Source organism: Bubalus kerabau, chromosome 2 (assembly GCF_029407905.1).
Source record: "Bubalus kerabau isolate K-KA32 ecotype Philippines breed swamp buffalo chromosome 2, PCC_UOA_SB_1v2, whole genome shotgun sequence".
Classification (NCBI taxonomy): domain Eukaryota; kingdom Metazoa; phylum Chordata; class Mammalia; order Artiodactyla; family Bovidae; genus Bubalus; species Bubalus kerabau.
Window position 1 is genome coordinate 48,265,005 of NC_073625.1, and position 12,533 is coordinate 48,277,537.

The 12,533-nt window shown below is 46.5% G+C and overlaps 2 protein-coding genes across 12 annotated transcripts in view; one reads left to right on the forward strand and one right to left on the reverse strand.

Moving 5' to 3' along the window:
• Positions 1 to 9,275, reverse strand: part of ITSN1 (intersectin 1) — a 244,199-nt gene extending 234,924 nt beyond the window's left edge. For 6 of the 8 annotated variants that reach the window (XM_055567645.1, XM_055567641.1, XM_055567642.1 and 3 more), the window contains exon 1: positions 9,011 to 9,275. Coding sequence is in view for 1 of the 8 variants with exons in the window: in XM_055567641.1 (XP_055423616.1) it covers positions 9,011 to 9,015 (5 nt within the window). In the remaining 7 variants the exon portion in view is untranslated. Of the gene's footprint in view, positions 1 to 8,182; positions 8,347 to 9,010 lie in introns of all 8 variants that reach the window. The other 2 variants (XM_055567635.1, XM_055567637.1) reach the window with 2 other exon arrangements.
• A 768-nt stretch (positions 9,276 to 10,043) lies between these two features.
• The window catches only part of CRYZL1 (crystallin zeta like 1), a 34,058-nt gene continuing 31,568 nt past the window's right edge, over positions 10,044 to 12,533 (forward strand). The window contains exon 1 of one of the 4 annotated variants that reach the window (XM_055567664.1): positions 10,044 to 10,161. The gene's annotated coding sequence lies outside the window, so the exon portion shown is untranslated. Of the gene's footprint in view, positions 10,162 to 10,283; positions 10,470 to 12,533 lie in introns of those variants that run through there. The other 3 variants (XM_055567665.1, XM_055567662.1, XM_055567663.1) reach the window with 3 other exon arrangements.

Here is a 12,533-nt window from a genome sequence, read left to right on the forward strand (position 1 = left end):
AATGGTTAAAAAGTTAAATTCCTGATCTTTATTTTACACGGTGTTAATCGATCCATAAGAATAGTGATTTTACGGGGTTCTCGTCCTCAGAGAACTTCAAAAAGTCTATACAAATCGCCATTCATCTCACCCCATCAAAGAGTAAATCACACTACCTTCAAGGTAAAGAAAAAGTAAAACTTTCAGGTAACCGACAGCAGGGGATGGGGTGGGGGGGTCTTCAGTTAGTTCAACATCTCCCTCTCAGTTTCATCCAGGCCACTTCCACATAACATCCAGAGGGATCTAGTCAAACAAAAGGGTCTCCCCTGCTTAAAACTGACATCAGCATCCTGCCTCCTCTGACTCTGAGGAAAATCCAAGCCAGAGCCTGTCTGCTTTGTCCCAGGGCTCACCTGCCCCGGGGCCAGCACATGGCTGCTGAGTGTCCACCATGCCCTGGACTCTGCTCCCGGTTGTGAAGACAAGCCTTAATCTCTTGTGGAACCCACCCCCTACTCAACCGCCCTACCAAGTTCTCCTCCTCCTCAGTTCCTCTGATCATCTTTTTCATTTCTTTTTTTCTGTTTTGAGAGCGCTTACATTTGTTCATAATTTTATTTATGTATCTACTTTCAGCCATGCTTGGTCTTCGTGGCTGAGAGGGCCCTTCTCCAGCTGCAAAGAGCAGGGGCTGCCCTCCTGCTGCGGAGCACAGGCTCCAGTGCGTGGAGGCCTCAGCGGCCACGGCTGCAGCACACAGGCACATTATTGTTGCACACAGGCTCTGGTGCTCCATGGCCGGTGGGTCTTCCCAGATCAGGGACCGAACACGTGTATCCTGCGCTGACGGGAGGATTCTTCAGAATACTCAAACAGCAATTTTATTAACTATATCTCAAGGTATCTGAAAATAAGCAGTACTACCTATAACACACTTATTGTTATTGACTGGCTTTGTTTAACAATACTTTTTTGTAAGTGAAGAAGAGAGGAGGAGGGAATTTTAATCACTGAAGCCTGGTATACATACCAGGAATATACCACTAATTGTTTGGTCAACTTTTTACTAGCTTTACAGCTTTTATATGTCAGTGATCAAAATGGGATACTCCAATTCTGTAAGAATGGATCAGTTGACTTTCAAATGATTCCAGAAAGTGAAAGGCTACTTGCTTCTAAAATCTATTATCTTTAAGATTATAAGAGAAATGAATTGATTTTTATAAAACAGTGGATGCACAACAAATACTCTTGTTATAGATAATGCACAGGAATGGGTACATGTGTGTGTTTATTCAATGGCTTATAATACAATACATTACCCTTGTTATAGGGCTTCCCTGGTGGCTCAGGGGTAAAGAATGTGCCTGCAATGCGGGAGATGTGGGTTCAATCCCTGGGTCAGGAAGATCCCCTGGAGCGGGACTCACAACCTACTCCAATATTCTTGCCTGGAGAATCCCATGGACAGAGGAGCCTGGCGGGCTGCAGTCCATGGGATCGCAAAGAGTCAGGCACAACTGAGCAATTAATGCTTTTACTTTCACCCTTGTTAGAATAAAGCGGGTCAGAAAATCTGCCTCAGAGAGAGGTGAGCAGGCCTCTACACAAGCACAACAAATGGCTCCAATGGCATCTTGTCCCCCAGCTTTTATCACAAAAGCCAGTGTCCTCCTTAACCAGGCCGGTGAAAACATGGCAGAAAAGCCAGTTGGCTTTGCCCATTTCCTGCAGCTGTATACACCAGTCACCAGAGGGACTTGCAGGCACAATGCAGGGATGAACACAACCATCCCTGAGAGAGAAACCAGTCAAAATGCTCCCCAAGCCACAGAGGAGCCAAAGCTGGCCCTCCTGCATGAAGGAGAGGATGTTTAATTTTAACCAAGAATAAAAAAAAAAAAATTCTGACCAACTGCTGCGACCTTGTAATTTTCACATTCAAATTCAGGTGAGTCTGAAACTATCACATCCCTCAGTTCAGCTCCTGGCTCCACCACTGGATGAGGACTGAAGGGGCCTCAGGACCACTCCCACCCGGCCGGGTGGAGCCCTGGCCCACACAGCACTGAGAAGGGTTTTGGTAACCAGCCTACCACTGAACCGGGGCGGTCCTGCCTCGCTCAATAGCACAAACTCAGGCCAGAGAGCTGAAGCCAAAATGATTTCACCAACCCTCTCTCTGGGAGATAAGCTGGCAAGGTAAGCTGCCAATCATTAATCCTACTAGAAAAAACGGTGAAGAGAGCGATGGCAAATTCAAACAGATTCAGTTCAGTCGCTTAGTCGTGTCAGACTCTTTGCGACCCCATGGACTGCAGCAAACCAGGTTTCCCTGTCCATCACCTACTCCCGGAGTTTACTCAAACTCATGTCCATTGAACCTGTGATGCCATCCAACCATCTCATCCTCTGTTGTCCCCTTCTCCTCCCGCCTTCAATCTTTCCCAGCATCAGGGTCTTTTCCAGTGAGTCAGTTCTTCACGTCAGGTGGCCAAAGTATCAAACAGATTAGCTTACTGGAAATTCACCTTGTTAGCAGCCTGCTGCTGCTAAGTCGCTTCAGTCGTGTCCGACTCTGTGCGACCCCATAGACAGCAGCCCACCGGGCTCCCCCGTCCCTGGGATTCTTCAGGCAAGAACACTGGAGTGGGTTGCCATTTCCTTCTCCAATGCATGAAAGTTAAAAGTGAAGTTGCTCAGTCGTGTCTGACTCCTAGCGATCCCATGGACTACAGCCTACCAGGCTCCTCCGTCCGTGGATTTTCCAGGCAAGAGTACTGGAGTGGGGTGCCATGGCCTTCTCCGTGTTAGCAGCCTAGTCATTAGCAAGAAAACATCAATGATCTTCTACCATCACACTTTAGAAGCGTTTTTAAAAGAAAAACAACAACAACAACAATCTCCCAGTGGATGGGTGACATCTCTACAGTAAGGCCTTGCATTCCTGAACTGAACTTCCACCAGACACTTCAATTCTCCAACAAGGCTGATGTGGAAATGTTTGTACAGGCTCCCGGCTGCGTCCCTAAGCTCACTTCTGTCCCTAAGCCCACTTGTCTTGTGTTTCCAAGGCAGGTCCACAACAAGTAAACTGCCTTTTCCAACTGTGCTAGTCTCCTCTGTGACTCTGATCCTGTTTTTCATATGGGGGTGGGGGAGGGGTGTTAGGAAAATTACTACAGAATAAAGGGTAGCATACTGCTTTCAGAGGTGAATGCTAGACAAGACAGGAGGCTTATTTATGAGCTAAGTTTTGAGACTAACTCCTTACTGAGAGGGCTTTGAATCTGTGTGCCAGCTACTTTATAAATGAATACATGCCAGGAAACTGCTAGGTTAGTCTCAAACAGAAATCAGGAATGCAAAAAGTCCCCCAACACCCATACAACATTTGCAGGCAAGAGGCAGTCCAGCACTGTGGAGTTTGGGCTCTAGAGTAACCATTCTGCAGTCACTTACTGGCTCCTGTGACTTAACAGAGGGTATTTTGGTTCTCAAGTCACATTCATCTAAAAAACGAGAATTTGTAAATATTAAGTGAGTTTATGCTTATAAAATGCTGTAAACAGACTTGATAAGTGTTAGGTATTATTCTTACAGGTGTATGAATTTCCAGCTTCCAGATCACATCACCAACATGGTCACAATAACAACCCATTTTTCTTTCTAAAGATAAAACAATTCCCTAGGTTGGTCACTTATTAAGTCAGTCCTCAAAAAAAAGCAAGGGGGAGGGACATGGCACTCTTATACAACATGCTGAGTGTAAACTGCTACAACCTTTCTAAATGACTAACTGAAAGGATGTATCAAAAACCCTTAAACCATAATATGTACTTTGATCTTAAATCACACCTCTAGAAATTTATCCTAAAGGAAAAAAAAAAATCTCAAAGATATATAGAGATGCATGGAGGACAGTTATTGCAGAGATAATGATAATAGCAGTGGCAGAAAAATAATGTTTAATAAAAACAAATTGGCTGGGGACTTTCCCTGGTGGTCCAGAGGTAAAAAATCCACCTTCCAATTCAGAGGATGTGGGTTCAATCCCTGGACAGGGAACCAAGATCCCACATGCCTTGGGCAACGGAGGATGTATTAACAAGGAAGACCCGACACAGCCAAATAAATAAATAAATCATAGATCCGCAAAATGGAATATTATTTGGTCAACATTACAACTGACTACATAGAGAAGAAAAGATTCATAATGAGATGCTAAGAAGCACAGGTTAGGAAACAACCAAATGTATACCAGGATCCCATATTTGCTACCCTAAGTTATATATACTGACAAATAGCACAGAGAAAACACAGCTTGGAGAGAAATGTATTCAGGCAGTGGGCCTCTAAGTATTTTATGGTTTTTTACTCTTTACTTTCCTGTATTTCAATTGTTCTACCACAAACATGCAATTCTTTAAAATACAAGGGATCATCTAACTGATTAACAGATTCCTTCTGAAATAGTACTATTAAGCTGAGAGGGATGACAGGCTTATCTTTATTTAGAGAAAAATCTGCATAGAACCTGATGTTTTATTAGTTACTTTTAATGTTTAGTTATTACTGTAATTTTAAAATTACACATATTCAGTGCCAGGAAATTAGCAAGAGACTTCTTTTTAAGCAATGGGTTCTACTTACTACAATAAAGTACATTCGTACAAAAACTGAACAGACTAGAGTTTCATACATTTTTATATATCTCAATATTTTATCATCATCATAACTAACATATATTAAATGAATGTGTCTCAAGAACTTAAGTGAGAACTTAGAAGTATTAAATTTTTAAAATTATTGTACTTGAATTTAATTTTTAAAATTTTGGCCGTGCTGGGTCTTCCATGCTGCTTTCTTTAGTTGCGGCAGGGGCGCAACCAGGGCGTCCCTGGTGGCTTCGATGGTAAAGGGTTGGGGTTAAAGCACGGCACGGCACAGCACCGCACAGCTACAGTTGTGGTGCGTGGGCTTCTCCTCTTGCGGAGCACAGGCTCTGGGGCATGTGGGGTAGCCGCTGCGTCACACTGGGCTTAGCTGTGCCATGCGTGGCACGTGGAATCTTCCCGGACCAGGGATCGAACCCATGTCCACTGCACTGACAGGTAGATTCTTAACCACTGGACCACCACGGAAGTCCTAGAAGTATTACATTTTACTACAACAATTCCCATTTTCAGCTGAGAAAACTGAGGCACTGAGAGGCTGCTGCTACTGCTGCAAAGTCGCTTCAGTCATGTCCGACTCTATGTGACCCCATAGACGGCAGTCCACCAGGCTTCCCCGTCCCTGGGACTCTCCAGGCAAGAACACTGGGGTGGGTTGCCATTTCCTTCTCCAATGCATGAAAGTGAAAAGTGAAAGGGAAGTTGCTCAGTCGTATCCGACTCTTAGCAACCCCATGGACTGCAGCCTACCAGGCTCCTCCATCCATGGTATTTTCCAGGCAAGAGTACTGGAGTGGGGTGCCATTGCCTTCTCCGACTGAGAGGTTAGGTGACTAGATCAAAGTCACAGACCGTGCTGTGTGGTGCTTGGCCGCTCAGTCATGTCTGACTCTTCACAACCCCATGGACTGTCGCCCTCCAGGCTCCTCTGTCCATGGGGATTCTCTAGGCAAGAAGACTGGAGTGGGTTGCCATGCCCTCCTCCAGGGGATCTTCCCGACCCACGGATCAAACCCAGGTCTCCAGAATTGCAGGCAGATTCTTTACCATCTGAGCCACCAGGGAAGCCCAAGAACATTGGACTGGGTAGCCGATCCCCTTTCTAGGGGATCTTCCTCACCCAGGAACCCAACTGGAGTCTCCTGCATTGCACGCGGATTCTTTACCAGCTGAGCTGGTAAAGTCAGACTATGTATGGTCAAACCCAATATCCTCTAGAGGTTGCACTCTTAACTATCCATACCCTCAACTACACAGCAGAAGCTGTTATTTATGGGGCCTATGCTGGGCTCTGACAGAAAGGAGTGAAGGTCATATATTAGGAGTATGAAAAATAAAATTGGAAAATTACTAATTTTCTTTATTTTGGGAAAAACCAATTTTTTATTGCATTATGTTGGACTTATCATAGGCTATAAAATGGCATTTTGATGTACTGATAGCAAATAATTTACCATTATGCTGTGACTTAAATTTACATTTTGAGTCTAAGCAAACATTTTGCTAGGAGCCTTCTTTTCAGCTTATCATCTTGAGTTATGCTTGGGAAAGGTTCTCTCCTTTCAGAGCCAACCAAACTTACAGAAATGACTGGGGTGTGGTACTTATAAACAGTTTATAAAGTGACTATGAAATGATAAGATGAACTTTACAAGTAAAAGTTTAAAGGTGTGGCCTCACTGTGACGTAATTCACCCAAATATTTCATAGAGTTCCTCCAGGCACTACTCTAGGAGGTACAGTGATCTCTGCCCTTCTGAGATGTATTATTACAGGTGCCTTACATATCTGAAGGCCATGGTGTTTTATTAGACGTCCAAGGTATGAAAGTTATTCTGTCACTTGAAAAACATGCCATCCTCTTCAGGACATGGTCTGGGGCCACTCAGTGAGAAGCAACCACAATGCCAGTGGTTCTCCAATGCTACTGTGTAAGAAAACTTCCTGCAGAGCTTGTTGGAAATCAGATTCCAGGAGTCTGTATTTTTACCAAGAACTTCAGGTTATGTTGATGTAAGTGATCTGAGGTCTAGAGTTGAGAAACCTGCCAGTAAGTGGAACTATTCAGAAGAGAAAGATCATTCACAAGAGAAGAGCCCTACGGCAGTGGAATGTGGACTGAGTAATATAAACCCAACCGACCTGTAATTAATTCCCTATAATTCACAAATCCACATTAAAGCTGAGTAAGAGTAGAGGGATTTAATGGCACCTCCTCCTTAACCCCCTTTATGGAGATTTGAGTTTGCCTCAATCTAGTTATTTGGAGAAAACATGAATTTAAGCAGAGTTTTATTTCCGATAATAGAGGGATAAACATTAAGAAAAAGGAAATTGCTAGTCAATTGAAAAAAAAAAAAGCTAAGAGAGACAAACATTTCAGGGAACTAACTTGCTACCACTCATTTTATGCCCTATTTCACAATGCTTAGTATCTGAACAATCCACAGAGTTCCAAAGTACATCAAAAATGTGTTCATTTCCTCTCTTACTCAGGCAGAATAATAACAGACTTTTGTGAAGGTACCATGTGCCTCAAAAATTTCAATAGATACATTCTTAAATAAAGAAATAGCCTTCAAAAACAATTCTATCAGAAATTCACCCTACTGGAGCTACTTATAATAGTCTTAAATAGCTTTTGGACCATCACTAAATTAGTGTCCTTCATTTCTGAATTTGGATTACCTAAAGTTTTTGAGTTCTTTACAACTGTCCTACAGAAATAACTCAATATTGAAAAATGTTTTTTTTCTTTTGTTATAAGCAAACAATCATAAAAATAACATAAATATTTCAGGTGAACTATTAAAAATTTAGAAACAAAACACAGTATTTTATTCTCCATAATAAGTAGAAATCCTAACTTTAGAGGGGGTACTAAGCTTCTGCACCTTAAGTCATATTAAAAATAAAGGTATCCCAACAAATATATTCCTATTTCAGACAGTAAGAGTAGCACTACATAAACCAGCCGGGCTGCTGGCTCCATGGTCCCATTTCCTACCCTCAGATCCTGTCCACTACATAAACTCTGAGCCTGGTCTTCATCCTTTCAAAGGGATTAGTAAAAACTGCCTCCCCGATGACAGAATTGAGATTTTCCAGATGCACTTTTGGCACGGTACTTATTATTATCTATACTTTTTATTGCACTTGTTTTTATTATTTGGACGTCCCGACCACGTAAACATTAAGAGCAGGACGCCAGCAGATTAAGCACAAAGAAACGCAACTATTTGGAGTCGCATCTATTTAAATTTTCAGGCTGGTGCTGCCTCCAGAATAGCACCGAGGATGGCAAAGTTCTAAAGGAAACTTTCATATTCAGAGGCTATCAAAAAATCTCCAGAGCCTTCAACTCAACACAGACGCCCCTAATGGTTTTTTTCAAAAGCAAAGCCTTTAGACTGAATCACAACAAAAGATGCCCATAGGAAATGTAATCTACGAAGGTGCTTCCTAATCCAAAAGGCAAACAAGAAGTAAGAGGGAAAGGCGCAACCCCATTCCTCGTCGGTTACCTTTTCCTGGGGATTCTGATTGCATTTTCCTCGGTCAAGCCAGACAGAGCCTGGTAACTGTGGCTTCGGTCCACACTGTAAAACCGTGTCAATGCGTAAAGAAGGGGAAAGGGAAGCGGCCGACACCAGGGACGCGCTCCCCCCTTGAAAGGATGAGCCGCTTTCTGTGAAATACCACCGGAGTCAAGTCAGTACCAGCAGGAGGACGCGGGGCCAAAACGGCATTGACTGCCCTTCACTGACAGGGTAGTTTTTTTCTTTTTCTTTTTTTTTTTTTTTTTGCGGGCGGAGGAGAGAGAAGGGATGAGCCGGGGAGGAGAGGCCGGGCATTCCGGATCCCCGGCAGCCTGGCGGGGAGGCGAGGCTCGGCCGGCCCGCCCCACTCGGGCGACCGCGGGCAGCGAGGTCAGCCCTGCAAGGGACCCCACCGCCCCGCGTGCCCCTGGAGAAAGGACGGGACCTCCCCCCAGCTCGGCCAGCCACGGCGACCGATGCCCATTCAATCCCCCGAAGCCCGTCCCGCGGCCGCCGCCCACCCCCAGCCTCTGTCCGCCGCGGAGCCCCGGCCTCCCGGCGCGTGCCAGCCGGCCGCCACCACCACCACCCACCCAGCCACCCCCGGCGGCTAGGGAGGATGGGAAGGACGAGGCACAGGGGCGCCTCCCGGGTGCGCGGCTCAGGGTGAAGGGCGCCGGGAGGGACTCGCACACCGGCCCCGGGGTCGGGGAGGGAGGGTGGACGGGCGTCCCGGGCGGCCATCGCGCCCACCCTCGCCCCGGCCGCCTGCCCGGTGCAAAGCAGGCCGACGCGGTCCAGCCCTCTCCTCACCTCATCTCCAGGCGGGTCCACGCTGCCGCCTCAGGGGGACAAAAAAAAAATCAGTGCAGCTCAGTCGCCGCGGGAAGGGGACGCAGGAGCCGCAGCCCCGCACACCATCCCCGCCCGCCTCTCGGGGCGTCCCGGAGTCCGCCCGGGATTCTCCCTCGCGAGCCGCCGTACTACCGAGCAACCAAGCTGCGCGCCCTCCCGTCTCCACCTCAGCTCTCGGCCTTCCTTCGCTCCCCTCCCTCAGTCCCTCGCTCCCGCCTATCTCCTCATCTCCCCCGGGACCTGCCTCCCCCGCGCCCTCTCCTCCCCTCCGTCTCCGCCCACGGTGGGTGGGTGGGGACAATGAAAAAACAACCAATCGGAAGAAAGGACTCACACCTCCTCCCGCCCCCTCATCTAGCCCCGCCCACCACGGGGGAAACGCAACTGAAAAAAAAAAAAATCTGGAAGAGGAGGGAGTGATAGACGGATCGACAAATCAGCAAGCTCAGAAGGGGCGGGACTTGGTCGCCCCAACCGCCCCCCCACCCCCCGCCCGCCGCCGCCTCGCCCCCTTTCCCGAAGCGGGCGTCTGGCGTAGGGTTTCCCGACGTGCCTAGAGGCGTCTGGTGTGGGGCTTCGGGACGTTTTGTTCCATGGTCTCGGTGCCATTTGGCTGTTGCTGTGCGAGGCGAGGTACATGTTAGGACGCCTTCAACTAACTAACGGCAGGTGTCACAGGAGAGAACAATGTGGAGGAACAAGGAGGGCGGGGCACAGTCCCAGGAAGGTGATGGGGATACGGTTGGAATGAGGAAGGGTGTGGTCTTGAACATATTTACATAAAGCTGAACCCCTCGGCCTCTAGGACTTCGCGCATTGATTGGTAGCCCCAGGTGCGTCGCCTTGGAGCATGCCGGGAGATGTAGTTCCGCGTTCGGTTGCTATGGCGGTCTTCTCGCATTAGTTGGAAGCCCCCAGACGCGTCGCCTTAGAGCATGCCGGGAGATGTAGTTCCGCGTTCGGTTGCTATGGCGGTCTCTAGAGTCCGAGACTGACGAGCGGCCTGACCAATGGGAACAGGCTCTGGCGCTTAGGGGGCGGGCCCTCTGCTGAGGGGCGAGAAGGTGGCGGAGGTGAAGCTGCAGGCCGTTAGTGCCGCTCCGAGCCAGGTGAGCACCGGGAGACGCGCTACGTGTCTTGGGAAACCGGCCTTTGGGCGGAAGCTCGGGAGACGCCCCGCGGGACCGTCCAGCCCTGGGGCGCAGGGTGGTTTCCGTTGCACCCCAACCTTCTTAACACCTCTCGGGCTCAGGCCTAGCTGGCTTAGCTGAGGCCGCTGAGGGGCGGGAGAGACTTGATTTGCCTGACGATTTCCTGGTTTTTACTGGTTTTGATAGTGGATGTTATTTCAGTTTGCATCTTCCTCCACTTTCATGGAAGCAAAAGTCTCGAAGTTCCCTTCCACCGAGACTCCCAGGTTGGATTTTACCCACTCCCGCGTCTTTTTGTTTCTATACTTCTGAGTTTCTTTTTCTTTCTGGCTTACTACTTCTATACTACTGCTTTCTCCTCCGTCACTTTTTTTTTCCCCCCGTTGAACAATTACGTAAAGCAGGGGCATTCGGTTTTATGTAACTCTAGGTCCAGATTTGCCCTCCAGATTTAAGCTAAACGGAGGAATACTCTGGAGCAACGCGTGAAAATCACCTCAGAACCGTTTTGAAGTGCAGACTATGATGCTGTGGGTGTGGGCGGGCCCTGAGAATCTCCATTTCTGACAAGCTCTCGGGTGCTGCTAGTCCAGGTTATGGGCAGCAAGGTTTTGCACATTTAATGGGAGCCACTTTTTAAAAAAAAATAAAGAGAAATATGTGAAATTAATGCTAGAGTTTTATTTAACCCAGTATATCTAAAATATTATCATATCAGCACTCAATCAAATGTTTAAAAATCAAGATTTTGTACATTCTCTCATTTTCTTCACATTTGAAGAAACCTAATGGACATCTTATGCTAACAGTACATCTCAGTTCTGACTAGGCACAGTTCAAGGGCTACTGGATGATACAACCCACTGCAGAAATTAAAAGCTGTTAAATCTTAGGTTGCCCCTGACAAAACCCCTTACTGCTCTGTGAGATGGACTTTGGAAGTACTTTACCAGGTCTCAACTCAATTTACAGAAATAATAGCACGAATATCCAGCATTCATTTAACACTTCCTATGTGCCAGGTATTGTACTGAGTGCTTTGCATGTATTATTTAAGCCTTTCTGTTACTGTCCCTGTTTTACAGGTGTAGAATTTAAGGCCCAGATAGTTGAAAGTATTTAGTGTATGTGGCAGAGAAGGCAATGGCACCCCACTCCAGTACTCTTGCCTGGAAAATCCCATGGACGGAGAAGCCTGGAAGGCTGCAGTCCATGGGGTTGCTAAGAGTCGGGCATGACAGAGTGACTTCACTTTCACTTTTCACTTTCACGCATTGGAGAAAGAAATGGCAACCCACTCCAGTGTTCTTGCCTGGAGAATCCCAGGGACAGGGAAGCCTGGTGGGCTGCTGTCTATGGGGTTGCACAGAGTCGGACACGACTGAAGCGACTTAGCAGCAGCAGCAGTGTATGTGGGTCATACACTGAATAAGTAGAAAAGCCAGTATTCAGAAGTATGGTCACTTAGGACTTCTAAATCCTATCCATCAATCACCACAGTGTATAATTACTACATTTTGTCACTAATTTCAATTCATTGATGCCTCTGCTCTAGTTTATGGCTAATCCTGAGACATTCAGATTTCAGACAGAGGGGGTTCACCATACAAGGCAAAGTTCCCTCAGTTGTAGTGAACTATTTTGGCAGTCTTACAACTCTCTGTGCTGTCCATTCAATATCAAAGTTCTGAATTGAAGAAGAGCATTCCAAACCTCAAGGAGATATATAGGCCTTTCAATCAGTACTATATGCTGGACAGTAGTGTGTCTTGGTTCATCTGTGTACCTCTTTGAAAGAAGGCTTGGGAATTCTTAAAGTGTTTCACCTTGCAATCACAATGTTTTGGGGGTTTGTTTTTGGTGAAATCTTTCATTCATTGATAAAAGTGAATCTTTTCTTGCTCATGCGAACTTCACATGGAATAGTTCAAATACATCCTTATTTAATATTTTTGCAAAATGATTTTCTTCTTGTACATTGTAAAGATGACATCTCATTAATATTTTCCCTTGATGGTGAATTTATTAGTAAATATTTAATCAAAAGTACAGTTCCTACTTTGCATCTGAAGTAAGTAATGATTAAAGAGCCTATAGTGATTTAGAGAATTAAATAAACGTTGGCAGACTGCAGTAAGATTGGTCTGTGGAGAAGAGGATCCCTTGCGTCGGTTGGCGAGGAGGGAGAGTGTAGTAACAGTAGGGAGGACCCTCAGTTTACCTTCCTCATCCCGTGCCTTGTCCCAGTGCCACATGACTAAGCCAGCGGGAAGGGAGACTGGCATTCATGGCGCCATGGGCTCCACTGTTCTCCAGGAGTACAGTATGGA